At 41.1% G+C, this 26,808-nt stretch overlaps 2 protein-coding genes across 3 annotated transcripts in view; one reads left to right on the forward strand and one right to left on the reverse strand.

Moving 5' to 3' along the window:
- Positions 1–10,059: 10,059 nt before the first annotated feature.
- The window catches only part of LOC132407430 (uncharacterized), a 39,303-nt gene continuing 22,554 nt past the window's right edge, over positions 10,060–26,808 (reverse strand). For both annotated transcript variants that reach the window (XM_059993920.1, XM_059993919.1), the window contains exon 3: positions 10,060–12,196. In XM_059993920.1, the coding sequence (XP_059849903.1) occupies positions 11,575–12,196 (622 nt within the window). In that variant the 3' untranslated portion in view covers positions 10,060–11,574. The remainder of the gene's footprint in view (positions 12,197–26,808) is intronic.
- LOC132407242 (uncharacterized) overlaps positions 21,430–26,808 on the forward strand; it is a 40,266-nt gene continuing 34,887 nt past the window's right edge. Inside the window, exons 1-2 of the mRNA XM_059993506.1 lie at positions 21,430–21,519; positions 22,077–22,195. Of these exons, the coding sequence (XP_059849489.1) occupies positions 21,430–21,519; positions 22,077–22,195 (209 nt within the window). The remainder of the gene's footprint in view (positions 21,520–22,076; positions 22,196–26,808) is intronic.

The following is a 26,808-nucleotide window of genomic DNA, read 5'->3' on the forward strand; positions in this document are numbered from 1 at the left end:
TAATCCATTGCCCATTGGTGGTGCACAACTTTCTGAACTATTGGATATTATAAAACCTACTAATACCCCAACACATTTTTAATTCACTTTTTTTTAGGATGTCACTCAGGGATATAATGAACTCCTACTGGCACAGGTGAGTGTAATTGGAGCCCAGTGAGTTTGAACGACTTTAGGAATGGGACCCTGGTGAGTATAAAGGGATTTAAACATATAACATTGTACCTTTAACTACAATTGGGATACTGTTAAGTTTGGTAAATTAGTATATTATTATCACACGTACCAAGATACATTGGAAAACCTGATTTGCAGACCATTGTTAGATTAATTCATTACACAAAGCAACAATAACAGAATGCCAAATAGTTTTACAGTTACAAAGAAAGTGTAGTGCAAGTAAACAATGAGGTGCAAGATTATAATGAGATAGATTCTGAGGTTAAGAGTCCACCTTATGGAATAGGGAACTCTCCGATTGTCTTATAACAGTGGGATAGAAGCACATAAAATATAGGAGCAGAATTAGGCCATTTGACCCATTGAGCCTGCCCCCCATTCCATCATGTCTGATTTGTTATTCCTCTGAATCCCATTCTCCTGCCTTCTCCCCATAACCGTTGACATCCTTACTAATCAAGAACCTATTGACCTCCACTTTAAATATACCCAATGATTCAGTCTCCACAGCCATCTGTGGCAATCAGTTCTACAGGTTCATCACCCTTTCACTGAAGAAATTCCTCTTCATCTCTGCTCTGAAGGGATGTCCTTTTAATTTGAGCTGTCCTTGAAGCTCTCCTTAAGCCTGGAGTTCCATGTTTTCAGGCTTTTTTACCTCCTGCCTGATAGAAAATGGAAGAGAGAATATTGGCTGCTTTACCAAGAGAGATGCAGACAGAGTCCCTGGAGGGAGGATGGATTATATAAAGCACTGAGCTGTGCTGAAAACTCTCTGTAAGCTCCTGTGGTCACAGGCAAAGAAGTTTCCATAGTTTCTTTGAAGTTATTGTTGGGATACAGGAAATGATGTGGAAGACGCCCTGAAACAGCAATATAACCTAATAATTTATTTTTAATGATGTTCTCTGAAGGATTAGTATCAGCCATGACATAATGGAGGATTTCCTATTTTTACATAAGACATAGGAACAGATTAGGGCCATTTGGCCCACTGAGTCTGCCCCACCGTACCATCATGGCTGATTTATTTTCCCTCTCAACCCCACCCTCCTGCCTTCTCCCCATTACCTTTGATGCCCTTACTGATCAAGAACCTAGTTGTTGTGCCTGTGCAACTATATATCAATTAAAATAGAAACACACATGCAGGAGGTGGCTTTAATTTATGTATTCACATTACAGAGAGAGAAAGAGCACAGATCAATGTGCATGCTTAGACAACAGATCATTGCACATGGATAAGTTATCAGACCATGAGTAGTGCTAAGGGGAGTCACCATCCTAAAAGGAATAGATCCATACATTACACTTCCTTCCCCTTTAGATTAATGTAACATAAAAACTGTATATGTAACAAACATTAAACTTCCCTTTAACAAATCCTATTCAAATATATATGCTTTCACAATAACTAACTCCACTACACTAAAGATTCAGTCTTTTGGGTGGCGCTCTGTGTTTTCAGGATTGCACCTTTGGACCTGTGGAGAGACATCAGGTTTGACAGGTGTCTTGTCAAAGTCAATGTTCTCGGTTGCAAGTGTCACATTGCTGTTAGTGACATGATATCACTGAGAAGTAAGCCCAGTGGTGGTAATGTGTCCATCTTGTTGGATGAAGTTGACTCAGGTTTGTTCTTTGGCTGAGCATCCATGTCTACATGACGTCTCCATGTTTGATCTCCAACATCCACTGTGTACTTCAGTGGTCCAGTTCTTGTAGCTATCCTGCCGGGTGTCCACTTGTCTTCTCTGTTATCATGCACTGGGGCTTGCTGTCCAATCTCAAAGCTCCTTGCAGATCAACTTGGCTGAACTGTTTATCTTGCACTTTCCTCCATTGATCTGGTTTCAGGAGCTCTATGTGAGATCTTAGATTCCTGTTCAAGAACAGTGTTGCAGGTGTTTGATTTGTCATCACATTAATAGAGTTCCAAAGCACAAAAATGAAATTGTCCACCTTGTGCAGTAGAGAAATGTCCTCCTTGTCCATCACATTAACGGACTTCTTGAAGGCTTGGATAAACCTTCTAGCCAATCCACTTATTGCTGGGTGGTGAGGAGCTGACTTGAAATGTTTGTTGCCAGTTTACTTCATGAGTAGTCTGAACTCCTCTGACATGTTTTGTGGTCTGTTGTCATGCACAACTATTCAGGTAAGCCATTTCTGGGGAAGATAGTCCTCAGAGCAGAAACAGTCTTTTCTGATGTGGTTGACTTCATTGGTATCATCTCTGGCCGCTTTCAAATGAGCATCACAGCAATCAGAAACATGGAGTTCATGACTGGCCCAGCAAAGTCAATCTGTACTCTTTGCCATGGTGAAGGTGGCCACTCCCATGGATGTAATGGTGCCTGTCGAACATTTTGAACTTTTTGGCATCTCCAACAGCTTTTGATCAAATCTTCAATCTGTCTATCTATCTTGGCCACCACATGTAACTCCAGGTGAGACTCTTCATCTCGACTGTACCCACATGTTCTTCATACAGAATCTCCAACACTCTTGTCTGTAGTTTAGAGCACAAGATCCATACATCAGCATTCTTTGACATACCGACGGTTGGACAGTTGGTCTTGTCTTACTGAGAACTTTGGAAACATAGGGTTAACATGAACTGGCCATCCTTGCATGGTGATGTCATAGATGTTTGACGATGTTGGGTCATTCCTTGTTTCTTTTTGTATTTCAGAATTTGTTACCGGTAACGGGTCCACCAATGCGGTGTGGGACACTTCTGCTGGGTCACAGCATGAAGACTTTCCTTTATCATTTGCTGATAGTGGAAGACATGACAAGCTGTGTTGTTTGGTATCCTTGAACTCTATGTCATAAGAGTGAGTTCCTAAGAAAAGTGTCCAACACTGTAACCAGGTAGCAGTTATCACTGGCATTTCCTTCCTGGAATTGAAAATGGATACAAAAGGCTGGTGATTTGTCACTAGAGTAAACTTTAGTCTGTCAAGGCAGTGGTGGAACTTCTTTATTCCTCATACTAGACTAAGGGCCTGTCAGTCAATCTGTACATAGTTGCATTTTGTGCTCGTCCTGAAGCAAACACAAGCGTACATTCCGAACCATCTTTCATAGTGTGTGAAAAAACAGCTCCAATGCCATAATGGGACACATCACATGCCAGTCTGGGTCAGAGATGGGTCATTATGGGTGAGCAGTTCATCTAATGTTATAGGTCTCCTTGTTTCCTTGAATGCCCTTTCACCTCTTTCTGATGTAAGCCATGGTTGTCAATAGCATGTACACAATACGAGATTTCATTCTTGAAAAGCTCATATTTCTCTCTCTTTGCTAGCAGACCATACTCACTCAGCCTGGTAAGCACTTTACCAAAGCTCTGGAGGCGCTCTTCATCATTCTTGCCATTCATGATGATGTCATCAAGGTAACATTGTGTTCCTGGGACACCTTGGAGCACTTGGTCATTGCCCTTTGCCAAATTGCTGGAGCTGATATGATGCCAAAGATGAGACAATTATGCTGGAACAGTACCATTTGTGAAGAACTTCCTGCTTGACTCCTCAATCTCCATTGGCAGATAGGCTTGTGACGAGTCAATCTTTGAAAACCTCTCCCCGCCTGCCAATGATACAAAAATTTCTTCTATTTTTAGCAGGGGATGTTGCACAATATACAGCACAGGGTTGAGGCTCCCTTTGGAGTCACCACATATGTGAATAGCTCCAGCCTTCCCTTTCTTGACTACTGGGACAATGGCCATAGCCTAATCACTCCACTCAACCTTGATGTCTGCTGCCTCCAAGCTCTGCATTTCAGCATCCACTTTGGGACATAGTGTGTAACGTATTGGACACGCTTTATGGAATCTTGGTGTTGCTGCTTCATCCAGTTCAATTCTGGCCTTTGAGTTTATCAATACTCTTCTCAAACACCTTCTCATTAGCATTAAGCACCTGTGACTGTCTCTGATTAGTCTACTATTTGGATTGCAGTTGCCTGTTGATGACACATAGAGAGCTTTGCTTGTGTGCCAGTCCAGTTGAATTTTTTTCAACCATTCATGTCTGAAAAGTGCTGGCCCTTCGCTTTTTAACACATACAGTTCCAGCTGCTGCGTTTTGCCTTTGTATGTCACATTCACTTTCAGTTTGCCTTTGGGAGGCATTGTTTTGCCTGTGTAGGTCTTCAGTATCACCAAGGTAATTTCTAAAGGTCGTTTAGAAAACAGTCTGTTGTAGTCAGTTTCTGAAATTATAGACAAAGCTGACCCTGTATCCAGCTCCACTTTCAGTTTTACACTGGACAGATCTATTGTGATCCATATGATTTTGCAATTTACTTCAGTAATGCTATCAGTTCTAGTCATAGCAATTCACTTTTGTCAGACTCTGTGTAGTCTGATTCAGTTTCACATTTTGTCACTTTATGCATTTGTTTAGTTTTGTGTTTGAAATTTTTACTGTGTGATCTTTCTCTTTGGTTGTGCTTTTTGTCTGACTTGCACACTCTCTTTGTGTGACCTTGTCTGTCACACTTTCTGCAAACATTTTCTTTGAACTAACTATCATTTGCGTCATGGGAAAATTTGCAACATCGAGAAAACTTTTGGCTTTTTGCACCATTCAGGAACATTTTGTGTGTTTCACATTCTAAGCTCTTTCTGTAGTTCTATACTTTGATGCAGTCTCTAATGATATTGCAATGGTAAATGCCTGTTCTAAGATTAAGTCTCTTTCTTTCTGCCAGTAGCCTCTTTTGAGTGTTTTGACTATGCACAAGTCTAACTTGTAATGCAACAGAAAGCCCATCTGTAAAGTCACAGTATGGGGAAAGTTTGCATAGTTTTACAATGTATTCAGAAATACTTTCATCCTTTGACTGGTTCCTTTTGTTAAATCTAAATCTCTCAGGTATTACCAGTGGTTCAGGGCTTAAGCGATTTTGTAAAATTGTAACAATTTAGAAATATAGAAACATAGAAAGCCTACAGCATAATACAGACCCTTCAGCCCACAAAGCTGTGCTGAACATGTCCTTAACTTGGAAATTACCTAGGTTACCCATAGCCCTCTATTTTTCTGAGCTCCATGTACCTGTCCAGGAGTCTCTTAAAATACCCTATTGTAACTGCCTCCACCACCATCGCCCTCAGCCCATTCCATGCACTCACCACTATGCGTAACAAAACTTACCCCTGACACCTCCTCTGTACCTACTTCCAAGCACCTTAAAACTGTGCCCTCTTGTGCTAGCCATCTCAGCCCTGGGAAAAAGCCTTCGACTATCCACATGGTCAATGCCTCTTATCATCTTATACACCTCTACCAGTTTACTTCTCATCCTCCATCACTCCAAGGAAAAAAGGCTAAGTTCACTCAACCTATTCTCATAAGGCATGCGCCCCAATCCAGGCAACATCCTTGTAAGTCTCCTCTGCACCCTTTCTATAGTTTCCACATCCTTCCTGTAGTGAAGCGACCAGAACTGAGCACACTACTCCAAGTGGGGTCTGACCAGAATCCTATATAGCTGCAACATTACCTCTCGGATCCTAAGTTCAATCCCATGATTGATGAAGGCCAATACACCATACGCCTTCTTAACCACAGAGTCAACCTGCGCAGCTGCTTTGAGTGTCCTATGGACTCGGACCCTAAGATCCCTCTGATCCTCCACACTGCCAAGGGTCTTACCATTAATACTATATTCTGCCATCATATTTGACCTACCAAGATGAACCACTTCACACTTAACTGGGTTGAACTCCATCTACCATTTCTCAGTCCAGTTTTGCATCCTATCAATGTCCCACTGTAACCTCTGACTATCACACTATCCACCTCCTTGTTGGAGGTGTTGGGGCAGTCCCCAATTAATGCTATGCTAATGGCACCAACACAGCATGTCCACAATTTGCTAATCCTATCCCGTAGGAGAAACTCAGACTGGTTGATTAATTTACTGACCGGCATGTCTTTGAATTGAAACCAGAGCACATGAAAGAAACCCATGCAGTCACAGGTAGAACATAAAAATCTTTACAGACAGCAGTGGGAATTGAACCTTAACTAGCCACTACAATGTGCTGTGCACCTAAATAACATGGGAGTGCAGGGAAACTATTGATAGAATAAAAGGAATATTAGTAATAGGGTGAAATAATAGACAACTATTGAATGGAATGTTAACCTCTTTTGAGTGTGTGATATATTGCTAATATTGGTCCTTGTAATGCAAAAGGCTACAGACAAGGAGAATTGACATGCAGGCAACTGAAAGCTCTGGGTCACTTGCTGCAGATTGAGGGCAAGTGCTTCACAAAGCAATTACCCAATCTGTGTAAGGTACAGGGCTGGAGAATCAGTTCTTCAAGAGTATTTGGGGCCAAGAAGATAGTTCTAGCAGAAAATATGAAAACAGAATTGTAAGGCATCTGACTGCAAGCTCCTAAAAAGGAGTTTGAAGACTGCTGAGAGGACAATCGGGGACTCTCTTCCATCCATCAGAGGTATTTATCAGGAGCGCTGTGTACATGCAGATCCTTAGCATTGTCAGTGATTCCTCCCATCTGTCCAACAATCTCTTTGATCCCCTACCATCAGCAGGAGGTATTGTAGCATTAGAACAGGACCTGTTGGGATGGGAAACAGCTTCTTTTTCCAGGCTGTAAGACTACTGAGCTCCCTGCCACCATCCAGGTCTCATCACGAATGAAGAACTAGTAGCGTTATATTGTTTACATTTGATCTTGTGTTGCAAATGCACCTTATTGTTTGTAAATTTGCTAGTGGTAATATTACTTTATGAGTAACGTGTGAGTTATTTGTATTGTGTTGTGCACCATGGTCTAGAGCAGGGGTCAGCAACCTTTACCACTGAAAGAGCCATTTGGACCCATTTCCCACAGAAAAGAAAACACTGGGAGCCGCAAAACCCGTTTGACATTTAAAATGAAATAACACTGCATACAGCGTTTTTTTGCCTTTATGCTATGTATAAACAAACTATAACGTGTTGCATTTATGAAATTGATGAACTCCTGCAGAGAAAACGAAATTACATTTCTGCATGCAACAAAAACATTTTGAACTCCGAAAAAAAGACGTTGGGTTGAAGGTTACTTTTAAGTAAAATACTCAATGTCTATTTGAGTCCTTCTTGTATTTATGAAAAACGCCAAACTTAAATTTTCTGCCAGCAGCAAACCAAAAATAACGTCAGCCAGCTGTCAACCTGAAAAATAAAAGGGCTATTTCACTGAACAATGAAAAAATATGAATATATGTAAAATAATAGGCAATTAAAATATTTATCATACTTGGTTAATGGGATTTCTGCTCCTGGACCTCAGCGCACAGCGTCTGCACATCAGGGCTGTATGACGTCACCTTCATCTTTACACAGGATCGCAAGCTGTCATCTGTGAGGCGTGTGCAATGTTTGTTTTTAATAAAGTTCATGTTGGAGAACACCTGCTCACATACATATGTGGATCCAAAGATCGACAGGACTCCAAGCGCATACTTTTTAATGTTTACATAAATGTCAGGGATAGCATTCCATGTTTCGAACACAAGTTTGTCCGGTTTTGGGAGGTTTTCAATATCACTCCATTTGTGATTCTGAGCAAGAACGGCCTTCTGACGGGCAACATCTTCAAGGTCTTCTGTCAAGCGTCTAAACTTGGACACCCATATGTCTTTGATGGCTATGTCGGCCAGTTCCATCTCAAGATCAGGTTGACTCACACTTGCCAATGCAGTCGTATTCAGTAGGGATGGATCGATGCTTAGGGGAGTGACTGGGAAGGATAATGTGTTTTTTTTTCTCTCTGAACTCACAGAAGCGTTTCCCAAACGACGTTTGCATTGCGATGATTGCAGAATGTCGATACTCCGAATTTATCATGTCGTGACCTTGTTTGAACTCTCTCAAATTGGGGAAGTGAGACAATGTGCCTTTCTATAAATCTCTGGCAAGCACTGTCAACTTGCGCTCGAATGCCAAAACATCCTCCAACATGTGTAGGGCTGTACGTCCTTTCCCCTGAAGAGCTGTGTTCAGGTACGCTGTCATGTCTACCATAAAGTGTAGATTTTCCAGCTACTTTGGCTGGTCCAGCTTAGGAAAGTTGAGCCCTTTGCTGCCCAGGAAAGTTTTCACTTCTTCCAGACATGCGACAAAGCATTTCAGCACCTCCCCTCTGGACAGCCAGTGATAAAAACACGTTGTAGCGGTGTGCTACCCTCAGTCAGTAAACTGCAGTCAAAGATGACTTTATTCGAACTAAACAGCCTCCCTCAACCCACCCCCCATGGGTGCGGATGCTCCAAAAGACACGTACTCACAAACCCCTGTAGGCTATCTCCCTTAGACTGAACGCTGGCTAATTGTGAGCCGGTTCGGATGTGCCAGGAAATGGGTTGCCACAACATTTTATTTAGATTGTACAAGATCACCATAATCTTCAAACTTAGAATTACATTTCAAAAACTAACAAACTAACATAAAGTACATTTTAATTAAATACTCATCATTTATTTTCCAAAGTCACAGGGAGCCGCAGCACAGAGATGAAAGAGTCGCATGCGGCTCCGGAGCCGCGGGTTGCCAACCACCGGTCTAGAGGAAAGTTGTTTTATTTGATAGTATTCATATGTATGGTTGAATGGAAATAAACTTGAACTTGAAGTGATGGGGTGAATTGGCTCTGACAGAAAGATCAATGCTTAGAGGAGTGTGGAGAATGGATAAATACCCATAAGCTATGAACATTGCCGGGTCTGGAATGTTGAGGTCAGGCTGTTGACATCATGAACCAGGGATTTTGTTGAGAGGGAGGGAAGCATGGGATTCAATGACTGAGAATGAGATTGAAGATGAGATCAGGTCCTCAGAGATTGGGAGGTCTTTGGTTGTGAATGAAGGATCAAACGTGTATAGAATAATTTACAGGAATTCCAATCAATTGCCACTTCATAAAAACCAGTTGTCTTGGGTGTGGCTAACTGTGATTATCCTATGACAATTCGTTCTAAATTCTCCACACTGCACTAATAATATTGAATTTGGAATGATGTCACCTTGTACAATTGATACAGAAACTGCACGAGGCATCTGGTGATTAAGTATTCTGGGAAAAACCCAGTCAAAATATCCTGGAAATGGTTACTGTTGTTTTCAGTTTTGGGCAAGTAAATCTTTCATCATACAATGTTAACAAAGCTTAGCTGATCAACTTTCTAGTCCGATTATTATAAAAAAAATTCAGACAGCATTCAGAATACAGTATTTTGGGCTCTAACTTTAGAATGGTGTCAAACTAGTTTTATGAAAACTTGAGGAAATCTGCAGATGCTGGAAATTCAAACAATACACACACAAAATGCTGGTGGAACACAGCAGGCCAGGCAGCATCCATAAGGAGAAGTGCTTTCGACGTTTCGGGCCGAGACCCTTCATCAGGACGTCAGGCTTGACGCTTCTCCCTATAGTTGCTGCCTGGCCTGCTGTGTTCTACCAGCATTTTGTGTGTGTTGTTGTTTTTATGAAAACTTTATATTTTTCTCTTTGGCATTATTAATCAACCACTCCAAAACTATTTTCTTGTATTTAACATTGTAGTGATTTAACATTATAGAATTTCATTAAAATTCTATACACACTATAGTAGATAATGAGGCTGTTTAATATTTCTTGCACAGAGCTTCATTATCTGTTTCAAATGAGCATCCTAACTGAACAATACAGGATTACATTTGTTGCTCTGCTCAACATTTAAAACAGTAACAATTAGAAGGGTGATAATAAAATGCACATTAGATAAATAAAATAGTTATTTTCTAAAAAAATCATATTTATTGATTTTTTAGGTGAATACTGCATATTGTACATATTTGCTTCAAATTATAAAGCAACATGAAATTCAATAAGTAGGTCCATTTTTGTACTGTTTTGGAATGCCCTTTGAGTCAATTGCTATACATTATTCTTAAGAAATAGTAATGGGCTTTTTATCATTTTAAAAACAATAGAGTGGAGGTTGGCAAAATATTAATATCCTTATTTAATTCTTGCATCTGTTTGTGTAGACATCATATAATTGGGAACAGACTATCTGAAGAATAGCTGGCTAATATATGCTGGTAAGCTTAAAAAACCATTCCATTTCTGTGGGATCACAAAAGATTCTTTCATGTATATCTGCACATTGTTACTTATTCTATATTGGTGTGCACCTGAATAAATGCACAGAATTTGAAGAAGATTATCCATACACTTGTGCCATTTTACATGAATATTAGCCTTTAGTTCTTCATCATTCTAATAATACAGAGGTGTTATTTATGGGTTATACTTGTGAAAACACAAAAAAGCAGCAATGACAAACTCCTGTAGAGTACGCAGGATAACACTTTGTCTTGCAGAGCTGATTCAGACCTTTCTATTAAGTTTCAGTCTTGTATACTGCATATACAAATGTTTCACAAATGTTATCTGAACTCAACCTGTTAACATCTCCCCTTCCTATAAATAATGGATTCAACTAAATATAACACAAATAAGTGTAAGAGGCTCTTTTTATATTTATTTAAAGAGCTGGCACCTAACAGACTAAGTAACAGAAACTGAATTATCTTTGCATTTGTAGAAGACTGAGGGAAAGATGAGAACTGGTATGCTTTTCAAAGAACCAATTAGTGGGAACACGTAATGGAAAAATAATCCTTCCAAAATGTTGAAATTTCTTCTGCTACAAAAACATAATTAATAGTAAGCATAATTTAATGACTATGAGATCTAAAATGGGGCTGGTTTAATTCTTAATGAATTTTAGAATAGCTTTAAATCATTTATTCTAAAATATTATGGTGTTCAACAACCAACAGGGATAGTTTTCATAACACATCTGTGGTTCTTCACTTCAAATACTACTTAACAAGTGGTTAAAATATTACTATATATTTATAACTGGTACATTAATTTTACACCAACAACATTAATAGTAGAAGATATCAACAAGATCTAAATGATTTCTCACCTCGTATGCCACTGTCCATTCCAATTTTTACCAAATTTTAAAATAATTTGTTAAAATTAAATCTTTATTACATAAAGAGCTAACTGAATAACTCTGCTCTCCTTCTCATTTTCCTTCCTTCCCATTTTTTTTCTTTTCATGTTTATCTCAGATTTCCTTTTGAAAGTTAATGAGATTACTTCCCTGCCAAGCAGTGGATTCCAGTTCATAACATAAAAAGTTTTTTCCTCTTCCATTTGGTCCTTTTAGTAAATGTCCTAAATTGGTGTCATTATTTAAAACTTTGTAATAATAGTTACATTTTCTCCTATATTCACTCTACTATCAAAGCCTCCATAATTTCCAGTATTTTTATTAAATTCCCCCTCAATTGTCTACACCAGCTTTTTAAATTGGCAAACACTATATTTACAAAGTGGTAACCTATACTGTGAACTGGAAATGAAGTTTTTGCGCTGAACGTTCAGATGTTTAGCCATGGGCAAAACATGAATATCAGATTCTTTTGGCTCGCTTGCACTGAATACAAATATCTTTGTTTTCTCTCTGTCTTTCTCAGCATCATTAACCAGAGCAGGATTCTGATTGGTATTGGACTGTGAACGGTTGTGTGTGTTCTCCTGGGGTCGGTGGGCATCATCTAGTTCAGCTTCCAAATCATAAATATTTAATTCAGCCCTTGAGTCATTCCTGCTTTTGTGCTTTAATGGTTGTGTTCGGTGTAATCCATGTGGCGAATCTTGCAATATTTTGGAATATTGTTTTTGCCCCATAAAGTAACAAGTGATCGAAGTAGGATGGACACATTTCCTTTCAAACATTGGTCTCCTCTGCACCTGACCTTTCAGTTCCCCACCAGGCCGACATACCCAGGCAGAACCTTTGATTGTACCTGAATCCTCTATTTTGCTAATATTTTCATGTTTTTCTTTTATCTTTGTGTTTTCAGCAGATGCAGGTACTTCTGATTTTTGTGAAACAGCCTCAGCTGGTTCCCTGTAAGACAGGTTAAAAAAGATATCACAAAACACATTGTCAAATTTCTCCTCATTTATTCAGTTACTAACAGATTTTATTTACAACAGTAACTATAAAGATGAAAGTGCAATACATTTTAAAATATAATGTTTTTCTGACATTTTGGAAGGGAATTTAGTGTAAGATGTCACTTATAGCATTTACAAACTATACATATTGTAAATTAAGTTCAATTTTTAGTATGTGCCAAGTTAAGATGTATAGGCATGACAATTGGCCACACACGACATTGTCTGGGAAGGAGCAGAATGCAATTTGTGAAATTCTGATTCTGACTGTAATGCAACAATCCTGCTGTTTGCATTATCCATCTTCTGGGTGAACAGACAGCAAGATATGGACAGTTCATCCTCTGGGTAAACAGACAGCAGGATATGCTTAGCCTCAACCGGCAAGACAGCAAATAGTAAACTCTGTGCCTCGGATCTTCTGAACAATTTGCCAAAGCATTGTGTCATTATCAGCCTCTGAAATGGTGAATTTCTCTTTTTCAAACATGCAGAGTTACAAAATGATGTGACTTGTGACAAGATTATGTCCTGATGAAGAGCTTCAGCCCAAAACATCAGCACTTTATTCCTCTCCAAAGATACTGACTGACCTGCTGAGTTCCTTCAGCATTTTGTGTGTATTACTCTGGATTTCCAGCATTTGCAGAATCTCTTGAGTTTAAGATTTTGTCAAGGTTTTAGTTTGATGTTTCCTTCCTTTAAAATCTGATTATTGTATGGGATTCTGAGAGCCAATTGTATTTAAATTGTACTTCAGTAAAAAAAAGGTTCAAAGGTTTATTTATTGGCAAAGTATACAACCCTGAAATTTTTCAATTCTCTGGGTAGCCATGAAACCAAAGGAAGAAAAAAGGTAGCACAATCATCAGTTCCCAAATCTCACTTCCATGCAAAAACAAGAATAAAAATGGAACAGGCACATCAACCCCCAAATCCCTTCTTCTGCCACAAAAATGAGAAAAATGGGTCAGGCACATCAACCCCCAAATTCCTCTTCCTGCACAAAAAAACAAAATGGATAAGGCACATTGACCCCCAAATCCCTCTTCCTGCACAAAAAATGGAACAAAATGGATCAGGAATATCAACCCCAAATCCCCCTCCCTACACAAAAAAAAACACGAGAAGATCAGGCAAAAAAAAACATGGAATGTAAAAAAAAAGTCTATAGTCCAAAGTCCAAATCCAAAACTCAGAAAAAATCTGGACAATATTTTCTGGGCACATTGTCCCCTTACCAGTACAGAGAAACCCATTAAAAGCCAAGTAGCCAGCGCACATGCTCTGCACTCCAATCCCCCTCATTGCATTAATCAGTGAACAATGGGAGCTTAATCGGCAAAATGGAGTCAAACATTGGCTTGCACTCCGTCCTGCAGACTGCCCACTATGAGGTTTGCGCACATTGCCTCTGGAATCCTCTTGGAGACTGCAGAGTGCTGGAACACCCAAACGATCTCCAAACTTTTGTACTCGCCTCAATATTTCAATTGCCCTTGTCGCCTTAATCAGCAAACAATGGAAAATTTAATCAGGGAAATGGAGTCCATCATCAGCTTGTGTGCTATCCTGCAGTCCTCTTGCCTCCCAGAATCCTCTTGGAGACTGCAGAGTGCTGAAATACCCAAACAATCTCCAAACAACAAAACACAAGCTCCAACAGTTCCAGAATCACATTTAAGATGAGAAACAAATGTAAAAGACATAAAAGAAGTGAAAAGGATTGTTTCATGATCTATCCAGAAGATGTCAACCAAAGGATCATTGTATGCAGTTACCATCTTGACCAGAAGTTGGAGAATATAATTAATTTATAAAAGGAGGGAAGTGAGTTGCAATATTGGAACTGAGTAGTACATTTAGCCCATTGATCCTTATAATGCATTCAGTGAAATTATGACCAAAATGTGGTCCAACTCCATTCTTCCCCCAAATTCTTTAATTGCTTAGCCCACCAAAATATCAAACAACCAGATCTAAATTTAACAACTGAATTTGTAGAAAATAAGGTAATACAGTAGAAAAAGAGGTTAATTAACATTAGGACTGAAATAGAATCTATACAAAGATATACAGATTTAGATTACATTTTCTCATCATCTCTAGAACTGCCTAAAAATACTTCCTGAATCATAGTTACTGTTGCAATGCAGAAATTGCAGCAGTAGCCAATTTTAGTCCAGTAAACGCTCCAAAAGGGCAATCCAATATTGACTGGGTAATCAGTATTTTTGCTGATGTTGACTGAGAGTCAAGTATTGGCCAGGCTACTAGGGATAATTTTGTTTATCTTTGAAACTGTGTCATGAGATCTTTTCCATCATGGTTTAATGTTTCATTCTCATTCTCAACACTTTTGAATCCTGGATTGGCACTGGAACCCATTCACCAAACAATTCACCAAAAAAGGAATGGATGTACTGTAATCAGAATTCCAAGTACAATTGCAGAGGTGTTCCATTGTGTAGGAGTTGGTTTCCTAAAAAACAACCACACAGTGATTTTCTGTAATATTTGTTGTTTCTTTCACATTGTTTATTTCATTTTTTTTCTCATATAAATTCTGTAAGAGCAAAATGTTACCCCATATCTCAAATCTTTTGGTAGTAAATTCTGTAAGGGCAGCTTCATGCTGCCTGAACTGCCATAATGCAGGGATACACTGCATATTAAACCAATAAAAGAGGAAGCACTAGTAGATCTAGTAATGTAAATGAAAGACAACAGATTAAAAAAAGCAAATGTATGCCAATGTAGTCATGCCAATAGTGACCTTAACATAATGACAGTTTGAAAATAACAATTGAAAAGGTCACAACTTAATGATCAAAGTAATGGAATAAGAGTAGAAAAATTACAAAACGTTTTAGCTGATTTGTAAAGATCATGGGAAGCATAGCTTGATAAAATAAAACAAGAATCTGTCACAGTAAAATAAAAAAAGATTCACCCCCATGTCCTATATCTATATGTAATTATGGCTACAAGTTGGAATAAATTATTACAAAATAGTCAAATTCAGCTCTAAATAAGTGCTTAATTATGCCTGTTATTGTATTCTAGTAAATCTCCTCTGTACTCTCTCTATTTTGTTGACATCTTTCCTATAATTTGGTGATCAGAACTGTACACAATACTCCAAATTTGGCCTCATCAATGCCTTATACATTTTTAACATTACATCCCAACTCCTATACTTAGTGCTCTGATTTATAAAGGCCAGCATACCAAAAGCTTTCTTCACCACCCTATACACATGAGATTCCACCTTTAGGGAACTATGCACCATTACTCCTAGATAACTCTGTTCTACTGCATTCTTCAATGCCCTACCATTTACCATGTATGTCCTATTTTGATTAGTCCTACCAAAATGTAGCATCACACACTAATCAGCATTAAACTCCATTTGCCATCTTTCAGCCCACTCTTCTAACTGGCCTAAATCTCTCTGCAAGCTTTGAAAACCTGCTTCATTATCCACAATGCCACCTATCTTAGTATTATCTGCATACTTACTAATCCAATTTACCACCCCATCATCCACATCATTAATGTATATGACCCAATATTGGACCCAGTACAGATCCCTGAGGCACACCACTAGTCACCAGCCTCCAACCTAACAAACAGTTATCCACTACTACTCTCTGGGATCCCCAATCCAGCCACTGTTGAATCCATTTTACTACTTCAATATTAATACCTAACGATTGAACCTTCCTAACTAACCTTCCATGTGGAACCTTGTCAAAGGCTTTACTGAAGTCCATATAGACAACATCCACTGTTTTACTCTCATCAACTTTCCTAGTAACCTCTTCAAAAAATTCAATAAGATTTGTCAAACATGACTTTCCACGCACAAATCCATGTTGACTGTTCCTAATCAGACCCTGTCTACCCAGATAATTATATATACCATCTCTAAGAATATTTTCCATTAATTTACCCACAACCGATAATTGCTAGGTTTACTCTTAGAACCCTTTTTAAACAATGGAACCACATGAGCAATACACCAATCCTCTGGCACCATCCCCATTTCTAATGACATTTAAAATATTTCTCTCAGAGCCCCTGCTATTTCTACACTAACTTCCCTCAAGGTCCTAGGAAATATCCTGTCAGGACCCAGAGACTTATCCACTTTTTTATTCTTTAAAAGCACCAGTACTTCCTCTTCTTTAATCATCATAGTTTCCATAACTACCCTATTTGTTTCCCTTACCTTACACAATTCAATATCCTTCTCCTTAGTGAATACCGAAGAAAAGAAATTGTCCAAAATCTCCCCTATCTCTTTTGGCTCCGCACATAGCTGTCTACTCTGATTCTCTAAGGGACCAATTTTATCCCTCACTATCCTTTTGCTAATAATATAACTGTAGAAACCCTTTGGATTTATTTTCACCTTACTTGCCAAAGCAACCTTATGTTTTCTTTTAGCTTTTCTAATTTCTTTCTTAAGATTCTTTTTACATTCTTTATATTCCTCGAGCACCTCATTTACTCCATGCTGCCTATATTTATTGTAGATCTCTCTCTTTTTTCTGAACCAAGTTTCCAATATCCCTTGAAAACCATGGTTGTCTCAAACTTTTAACCTTTCCTTTCAACCTAACAGTATTAAATGTATCATGCAAAGGATACCAAGATTGCATTCTACTGAATGTATGGTCTCCCCAGTGATAACTGCAGTCGTAGAAATGAACCAAACTATTGTACACCTTTTGATTTATGCACATGCATACCTTCTACTTCTCCAATTGCCAACTTTTCAAGTGAACTGAATACTTCAGATTCAGATTAGTTCATTATCATTAACACAAAGGTGAAATGAAATGCCTTGCTGGCATGAAACTCTAGTAAACAATACTACAGTGACTAGCACAAATCAACAGAATAGTACAAAGATGACATGGCACATAACAAATGAACGAGTACAAAGATAGTAGTGTAATCCGAAGTAGTGCAAAATGAGAAGCTAATATGACAATAAGGGAATAATAGAGAGAAATAGAATTGAGTATAAAATATGGCAACATTACTGTGAAAGAGCTGTGAAAGTGGTTGTTGGTTATGAAATCTGATAAAGTAGGGAAAGATGTTCTGATTTTTGGGTCTGGCTGTCTGGGCTTTTAAGTTCCTGTATCTTCCCCAGAAGCTAGAAAAAAAGAATAGGAGATGGTCAGGGTGGTAGGCATCCTTGACAATACTACTGTAATGCCCTGGGAAAGGTTTCACTGCTAATGTAATGCTTGTTCTGTAGCAGCAGAGTTTGGGTTATGACTAGAGATAATGGAGGCTTTGGAATGTCCTGCTGTCCAATGAAAGGAGTGTTTTTTTCTTGTTGTGTGCCTGAGAGAAAGTTGTTCAAGGTCTTTTGTTTGGCAGAAAATGGTGAGAGAAGATGCTAGAACAGAGAGGTCGTAGACTTGGAATGGGGCCGGGAGTCAACAACCCCCAAAGGAAATCAATGGAGAACTAACAGATGGGAAAACTGTGAGCTCCAACATGCACATTAGACTGTTTCATTAAAATGGGCCCTTTTTCTTTTCTAATCCTATGGTCAAATTAAGAATTATAAAGCTCAATCGTTTAATTGCATATAGTGTACTGTCTGATATTTTGTGGAGCTGATTTGTAAAACAGGGTAACTCATCATGCAGCATCCACACAAATGAGATTTCACAAGTTTGGCAGGGCCAGAGACTGTCTTCCCCTAGACTAATGCCACTGGCTGAACCTGAGGGTTACAATTGTGGGGGCTTGTCTGGGATTGATTTTGTTGGATGCTGTGTGATTGCCCTGAGCATTGAACCGGTGGGTTGGGTTTTTAAGTCTGTGCTGGTATGGATGCTGCTGGGGTGGAGTGGTGGTGTGCTTCCACGGGGTTATCAGTAACTAATGCGTGTGTTTTGAGTGGGGTAGATATTCCTACTCTGGATGAATTGTTAATTCACCTGTTAAGTACTGTTAAAGTTGTTGGCAAAATTACGATGGCGGGCTGGTGGTTTGATAAAATGGCGGGCACAGACCTTGTTTGATGTAATGGTAGTGTAGCTGCCTGGTACTATAGGTGCCCCAGGTGAGGCGGGGCCGCGGACTGTCCATACTTTCAAGGAAGAAGAGAGTGTAGGAGAACGGGCTAAATCACAAGTTGAGGTTCCTGTAGCTGGGGGTGCTTTATTGTTTCTGAGGAGTGAGGGGAAGGAGCGGTCATATTTTGAATGTCTAATTAGTCCCCGTCCCCCAGGGAAGAGTGAGAATTCTGAGTTAGTATCAGCCCTTACTTCTCTGGTGAATAAATGGGAAAACGCCCAAGTCCAAAGTCCCAGCTTTGGTAGGCTTCGCCTGTTCTCTAGAATAACACCCACTCCTAAAGGGGAAGTGGAGAATGAGACTTGTGTGGAGAAGTTGCGCGGCAGTGCTCTGATGACATAAAGCGACAGAGATTGGTTGAAAGTTTGAGTGCATGGGCTGCTGACATTGTGAGAGCCATGAAGTCTCGGTACCCCCTGCCAATGTTGCTGATTACATGGGAGCACTGGAAAATGCATTTGGCATGACAGGAAGCCCAATGGAGCTCATGACAGGGTTTCAGAACATGCATCAGGAGAAGGGGGAGAAGCTTTCTGCCTATATCTTTCAGCTAGAGAGGCAGCTCAATTGCTTGCAGCGCAGAGGAGCCAGTCAGGCGGCTGAGGTGGATCAGTTAAGAATGGACCAGATAGCAAAGAGTGCCCAGTCCCAGGACCTGATCGCTTGGGGTCTCCGATTGTCTTGTACGATGCACACTCCCTCCCTCATTTGTTGAGTTGGTCAGAGAAGTATGAGAGGAGGACAATGCACCGGAGATGTGGGAAGCCTCTGTCAGCAGGGTATGGTCTCAGTAGTGGTCCCCTGAAGTGAAGTGACCACAGACAGCCTGCCCCGGGGAGTGATAGAGGAGATTGTGGCAGAGTTGAGAACTGAAATGTCCCGGTTGCTATCAGTGCATGTGATGGAGCTGAAAGGGAGGAGGATCCTCTAAGTGAATGGACAATGCAGAGGGCTGGCAGCAGCCAGTGTCATGTGATTAGGGGAGCGGCCGGTATTGTCTGTTATAACTGTGGTGAAGGGGGGCCCAACACTCCTATTATGAGGAGGCTCATGGGAGCCTGCAAGGAGAAAGTTGGAGAGAGCATCCGTTCACCCGATGTTTCGAGCTGCTTTTGAGGAAGTTCGTGGTTGCATTGGGCCAGATAATGAGTTTAGATGAGGGACTGTTTGGTTCATCCAGTCCAAGCCAATCATGTTATGGCCCAGGGAAGTAGCGAGAGTAATGGGAAATCCCAAATTTCCCGGAATGCCTGAGGATGAGGCCCTCTTGGCTAACACTCCAGAAGACCAAACCCTTGGTTGTACAGGTGAACAGGATGGCAGTGATTGTCAGGAAAACTACAACGAGGGAGGTCACCTTCAAGCATAGGGTGCCCTTGGTGCATATCTTCCCAGTGACAGTAATGTCTAGTGTGAGACAAGCTGGGAAGAAACTATTGGAAAAAGGGGAAAAATTGTGTGGTAAACTATGTATACCTGTCTGGACACGCCCCTCTGCTGACTGCTCCTGTGGCTCCTCCCACAGACCCCTGTATAAAGACGATTGGGACACTGCTCCTCTCTCAGTCTCCAAGATGTCGTGCTCCCTTTTGCTGCTAATAAAAGCCTATCATTCACTTCCAGTCTCCGAGAGTTATTGATGGTGCATCAAGTTGTCTGCTGAGTCATTCAGCTTTGGGGACTCCCTGGTGCCTGCGGGTTGTTAGAGGAGGTTGTTAGAGAAGAGGTTGAAGCTGGAAGGTGTCTTTTCCATGGATGAGTTTGACGTAGATTGTTCCAAGAGCATTCATTACACTATCTGGGTGACCAAGGACACCCCATTCAGAGAGAGGCTGCAGCTACTGGCCTCTGCAGAGGTGGAAGATGTTTGGTAGCATTTGTGTATGTTGAAGGAAGCTGGGGTCATCACTGAGTCCAGAAGGCCCTATGCGTCACCAGTACTAGTGGCCAGAAAGAAGAATGGAAAGGTACGGATGTCTGTGGACCATAGCACTCTGAACAGGTGTACCATCCCCGACCAGCATATGGTCCCAAGTGTTGAAGACATGCTGGCCTGTCTAAGTGGTGTGAAGTGGTTCAGTGTGCAGGACTTGAGGAGTGGATATTACCAGATCCCCAAGAGAAGATGGCATTTAGATTTCCACTGGAATTCTTCCAGTTTGAAAGGATGCCCCAGGGCATATTGGGAGCTTCTGCAATGTTCCAGCATGTCATGGAGAAAGCGGTGCAGGATATGGACTTGCTTGAGGTATCGGTGTATCATAGTGTTTAGGTCCACCTTGGAAGAACATTAAGAGAGGCTACTGAAAGCTGAAGGGTTAAAACTTCCCTGGACAAGTGCTGGTACTGCAAGACGTCTGTCAGCTATGTTGAACACATAGTCTCACGGATGGCGTAGGTAATACTCTGGCTAAGATTGAGGTGATGACCTCCTGGCCAAGACCCCAGACTGTGAGCGCTTTGCACTCATTCCTTGGGTTCTGTGGTTACAATCAGAGGTTCATGAAGGGATATGTGAAAGTGAATCACCCTTTAAATCAGCTTCTGTGCAGTTACCCTCCCTTGGGGAAGAAGGAGGAGGATAAAAGGAGAGGAGGGTATAGAGTATCTTAGCCCTTTTGGACTGAGGTGAGATGTGAAAAGGCCTTTCAGTCACTGAAGGAGATGCTGACCCAGGTGCCTGTGCTGGCTTTTGCAGATCCCCGATTGCCATAGGTACTGCATACAGATATCAGCAGAAAGGGCTTAGGGGGTGTCCTGAATCAGGATCAGGGCACCGGGTTGTGACCTGTTGTGTTTGTCAGCCGGAGTCTGTTGCTCTCTGAGAAAAACTATCCCACACCCAAGTTGGAAATGGGCTGTGGTGGGTAAGTTGAGTGACTACTTCTATGGGGCCACCTCTACCTCTATTTGAGGTGAGGATGGACACCAGTCCCTTAACTTTATTCCTGACCTCGGCAAAATTGGATACCACAGGCTATTAGTGGTTGGCAGCATTGTCTGCCTATAATTGCAGCCTGAAGTACTGGCCGGGAACCAGGAACATTGATGCTGATGCTTTGTCCCGACGGGCGCATGAAGGGCTCCAGGGATGAAGAGTGGGAGAGCGTTCCTGCCCTGGGGGTAAAAGCCATGTACCAGTTTGCCACCATGGTGAAGGCAAAGGTAGGATCGAGCAGTAGATCAACTGGGAGCTTCTGATGATGCTATTCCACTAGTTTACTGTAACCTGACTGCTCTGAAGACAAACCAGTTACTGAAATTGAGTCCTGGGGAAGTGGCAGCTGCTCAGCGAGATGACCCGGGCATCAGTACAGTACCATTTGGTCAGTGGTCAAAAAGGGAGATCTGGCCCAAGCAGAGAAAACAAAACACGCTGCTGTGCATCCCTTACTGAGAGAATGGCTCAGATTGGAGTTAAGGAACCGCATCCTATACCAGGTCACGTCATCTCTGGACCGACCTTGGCATTCCCAGATGGTTCTGCCTGAGAAGTATCGGAGGAGTGTGTTGAAGTCACTTCATGATAATACTAGACATTTGGGGGTTGAAAAGACGTATGGATTGCTCAGAGATCGATTTTACTGGCCCTGAATGAAGCTGGAGGTCGAAGAATACTGCAAGTCATGTATTCAATGCATACGGAGGAAGACGCTCCCTTGTCCCACTTACAAAGTGCGGGGCCCCTGGATCTGATGTGTATGGATTTCCTGTCAATACAGCCAGATACCAGCAACATGGCAAATGTCTTAGTCATCATGGATCACTACATCAGATATGCGCAGGCTTTCCTTACCAAGGACCAGAGGGCATTCACGGTGGCCAAAGTATTATGGGAGAAGTATTTCATTTATTATGGCCTCCCCAGCCCGATACATAGTGATCAGGGATGGGATTTTGAGAGTAGGCTCTCCCATGAGTTACTGCATATGCTCGGAGTTGAGGACTACTCCTTATCACCCACAGGATGATCCCCAGCCCAAGAGGTTTAATTGGGCCTTGCTAGACATGCTTGGAACCTTGGAGATCAGCAAGAAGAGCAGGTGGAGTCAGCATATTGAGCATTGAGTCAGGTGAAATGGGGCTCAGCCAAGGGATAAAGAGGGGTCCGAGTTGCAGGAGGGCGCGAGTGATAGACCAATGGTGGCCTCGCCAGGTAGACCAGAAGTATCCCCAGTAGTGTTAAAACAGGAAGAGGTAAATGAGGGGGTATGGAGGCCTCAAAGAATCAGGAGACGACCAGATAAGCTGGCCTATGTAGCACTGGGGGAACAGAGTGTGGCTCCTACTGCTCCGGAGAGTTATGTCACTGCCTTTTACACCTGGGCTGGACTTTGTGTTTTGCAGGAAGGGGTGGCAAATTATCTCAAAGTTATGAGGAAATGACTAAATTTGGTGGGGGGAGAGTGTAATGCTCTGAGAAAGGTTTCACTGTTAATGTAATGGTTGTTCTGTAGCAGCAGAGTTTGGGTTATGACTAGAGATAACGGGGGCTTTGGAATGTCCCGCTGTCCAATGAAGGGAGTGTGTTTTTCTTGTTGTGTGCCTGAGAACAAGTTGTTCAAGGTCTTTTGTTTGGCAGAAGACGGAGAGAGAGGATGCTAGAATGGAGAGGTTGTAGACCACAGGACAGAGTGAATTTGGAATGGGGTCGGGAGTCGACGGCACCTGGGGGAAATCGATGGAGAATGAATGGAATGGAAACCATGAGCTCCAATGTGCACATTAGACTGATTCATTAAAATGGGCCCTTTTTCTTTATTTCTTTTTCCTCCCCTTCCCTTTTTTTAACTAACCCTATAGTCAAATAAAGAATTATAAAGCTCGATTGTTTAATTGCATATGGTGTACTGTCTGATATTTCGTAAAGCTGATTTGTAACAGGGTAACACATCATGCAGCAACCACACAAACGAGATTTCACAGGTTTGGTGGGGCCAGAGACATCTTCCCCTAGACTAACACTGCCAGCTGAACCTGAGGGTTATACTACCAACTTTCTCGAAGCAATGCTCCATGAAGTGGTGATTCTGGTATGAAACTGGGCAGTGTTCAACACTGTCTCCTAGTTTGCTTGGTACAGAGGAGAGCAAATGCCAAACCAGCCTGAAAATGTAACTTCAAGAATACTTTCTATAGAACATATGTAGAAATTTGAGAGAATGCGCCGATGCTTAAGAAAGTACAGATGCTGATGTGCTTTCTCAATCACTATATCAGTATAGAGGGACCTGATGAGGCTTGGACAACAGGAACTTGAAGATGTTGCCTTTCTCTTTAGCAGCTCATTTGATGAGGTCAAGGTTGTGTTCATTCCCTCGCTTCCCTTGTTCAACAACTAGATCTTTCATCTTGCTAACATTAAATGTAGGGATGTTGTTCTGACAAAATGACCTAAGGTTTGTGATCTCTTTCTTTTACTATGTATCATTATTGTTGGCATTAATGGGTGATGGATTCTTTCCAGTATTTGCAGAATAATTTTGTCTTATTAAATATTTTTTGTATTACTCCTTATGGTTAATTTCCATGAGATATGTATTCAATTCCTCCAAGACTGGCTAGTAAAACAAAACTGATACAGAAACAGCAATGAAGAATCCTTCTACATCTGAGTGGGAGGGGGATTCCCAAGTCTCCACCTGGGACTTGCATGACTGACAGTAGCGAAAACTGAGAGGAAAGTACTGATATGATGAAGGAAGCTCATCCACTGTCATGGATGGAAGACCTTCATTGTTGCCCTAAACGCTGGTGGCATAACAGGTGTAAGTATATATTCAATTACAATATGCATCATCATGGATATCTTTCAAGTGGCGGTGCCTCGGGAAGGTGGTATCCATCATTAAAGACCAATACTGCCCTCAACTACACCATTTCATGCATGCCTGCCCTTACTCCATCCTCCTGCCACCCCATTAAGGGTTCCTCTTGTCCTCACCTACCACCCCACTAGCCTCATGTCCAGCACATAATTCTCTGTAACTTCCAGCAACTCCAATGGGATCCCACCACCAAGCACATCTTACCCTACCCCCAATTCTCTGCCTTCTGCAGGGATCTCTCCCTGTGTGAATCCCTTCTCCATTCGTCCCTCCCCACTGATCTTCCTCCTGATACTTATCCTTGGAAGCGGAGGAATGCCATACCTGTCCCCATACCACCTCCCTCACTACTATTCAGGGCCCCAGACAATCCTTCCAGGTGAGGCAACACTTCACCTGTGAGTCTATTGGGGTCACTGCTATAACTAGTGCTCCCAGTGTGGCCTCCTGTATATCAATGAGACCCAACATAAATTGGGAGTTTGCTTCTCAGAGCACCTGTGGTCCATCTGTCAGAAAAAGTGGGATCTCCCAGTGGCCACCCATTTCAAGTTTACTTCCCATTCTGACATATTAGTCCATGGCCTTCTCTACTGCCATGATGAGGCCACACTCAGGTTGGAGGAGCAATACCTTATATTTTGTTTGGGTAGCCTCCCTCCTGATAGCATGAACATTGATTTCTTGAACTTCCAGCAATCACCCCCTACTTCACCATTCCCAATTCCTGTTTCCCTCTCTCACCTCATCTCTTTACCTGCCCATCACCTTCCTCTGGTGCTCCTCCCCCTTCCCTTTCTTCCACAGTTTTCTACTCTCTCCTATCAAATACCCCCTTTTCCAGTCATTTATCAATTTCACCAACCAACTTCCTAGCTCTTTACTTCACCGCTCCCCCTCTTTCAGTTTCACCTATCACCTTGTACTTCTTCCTCCCCTCCCTGCACCTTCTTACACTGATTTCTCATCATTTTTTCAAGACCTGGTGAAGGGTCTCTGCCCAAAACATGAACTCTTTGCTCTTTTCTATCGATGTTGCCTGGCCTGAGCTCCTGCCCAACATTGTGTGTATTGCTTGGATCCAATTCCTCCTCCCTGCACCCCCCATGGTAGTTATAAGAAGGCATGTCCCAAATGATGGCGTCTTCTTATAACTACCATGGGGGTGCAGGGAGGAGGGATTGGAGCCTGAAGAACCACACTCAATGATTCAGAAACAACTTCTATTGCTTCATCATCAGATTTCTGAACAGTCCATGAATACTACCGTGTTATTCAATTTTTGCAATATTTATTTTGTAATTTATAATAATTTTACATCTTTGCACTGCAGCTACAAACTGACACATTTCATGTTATCTAAGACATTGATAATAAATTTGATACTGATTCTTCTGATTCTAGGCATAGCCTCAGTTAAATTCAGCAAATTGCTAAGAAATTCCTCTCTGATCTTAAAACACTGGATCATGATTAACAATGTTGCTTACAGCCATGACCATGTTTCCTATTCAACTGAGAAGGGATTCTGTAAACTATTCAGTTCTGCTAAACAAATGAGATGAAACATTAAACACTGATCCTTCATCAAGTAGCAAGAGATTGAGCAATCAAATTACATGCAGACACATGTGTGGCTTTTAATGCCAAACAAAGATTGTCAAGTTATTTTAGCTACATTTATTTGCACTTCATTACATTTTCAATTGTTCTCAATTTTTTTTCTGGAGTAAAATTATCAATTTAATTACTACATTTCATTATGAAGGTAATGCATTACAAAAACAAAGAAGAAAGTATATTTGATATAGGTCTTTTGTTTTGCAAAATAAGAATAAGATTCAACAAGTTACCATGAGAATTGAAGAAATGTGAACTTTACAAGTTTAATTAAAAATTAGTTATAAAAGTGTTTCTGCCTCACCCACAAGTGTATCTACAGAACCATCTTCCAGAGATTTAAAGTCAATTGAAAATGTAGAAATGTGTTTTCACTCTGCCCTCACAGCTCAAACTAGAGAAATGGAAAGATCACCTCCAACAATTTCTTTGTATCTCATAGCAATCACAGTTGTGTCATTTGTAAATTTGATGATTGAGTTTGTAGCATGAGCAGGAGTGCAGTTATTGGTGAAGAAAAAGTAGAGAAGTGGGCTCAGTACACATCCCTGAGGGGTACTAGTGTTCAGGGTTGCAGCAGGGGGTGGTGTCATGTTGATGTGCACTTGCCTAGTTTTACCATCTAGGTATGATTAGTGAGGAAGTCAAAGATCCAATTACAGTAGATGTGCTAGAAATGTGAAACAAAAAACTGCAGTACACAGGTCATGCAACTCTACTGGAGATGGAAATGAGAGTTATTGAATTAGATCAATACTTTTACAACTTCCCTCTTCACTTCTCAAGCCCACTGTGTTCTTGAAACAAGATCTTCCCTGTAGTCTACTCACCATTTAGCCAAAAATAGCAGCTGGATATAGTGTGGAAAATTTTTTAGTGCAGGTGACATCTTTTACTGTTTAGTAGATTAATTGCTGTGTATTTCTGAACATTGTGGACATACTATCTTGGGGCTGGAATGTGTCATTACACTTGCAGGCTACCCCCAAGCATATCCTTAGGTTGT

The sequence above is a fragment of the Hypanus sabinus genome, chromosome 18 (assembly GCF_030144855.1).
Source record: "Hypanus sabinus isolate sHypSab1 chromosome 18, sHypSab1.hap1, whole genome shotgun sequence".
In the NCBI taxonomy this organism is placed as follows: domain Eukaryota; kingdom Metazoa; phylum Chordata; class Chondrichthyes; order Myliobatiformes; family Dasyatidae; genus Hypanus; species Hypanus sabinus.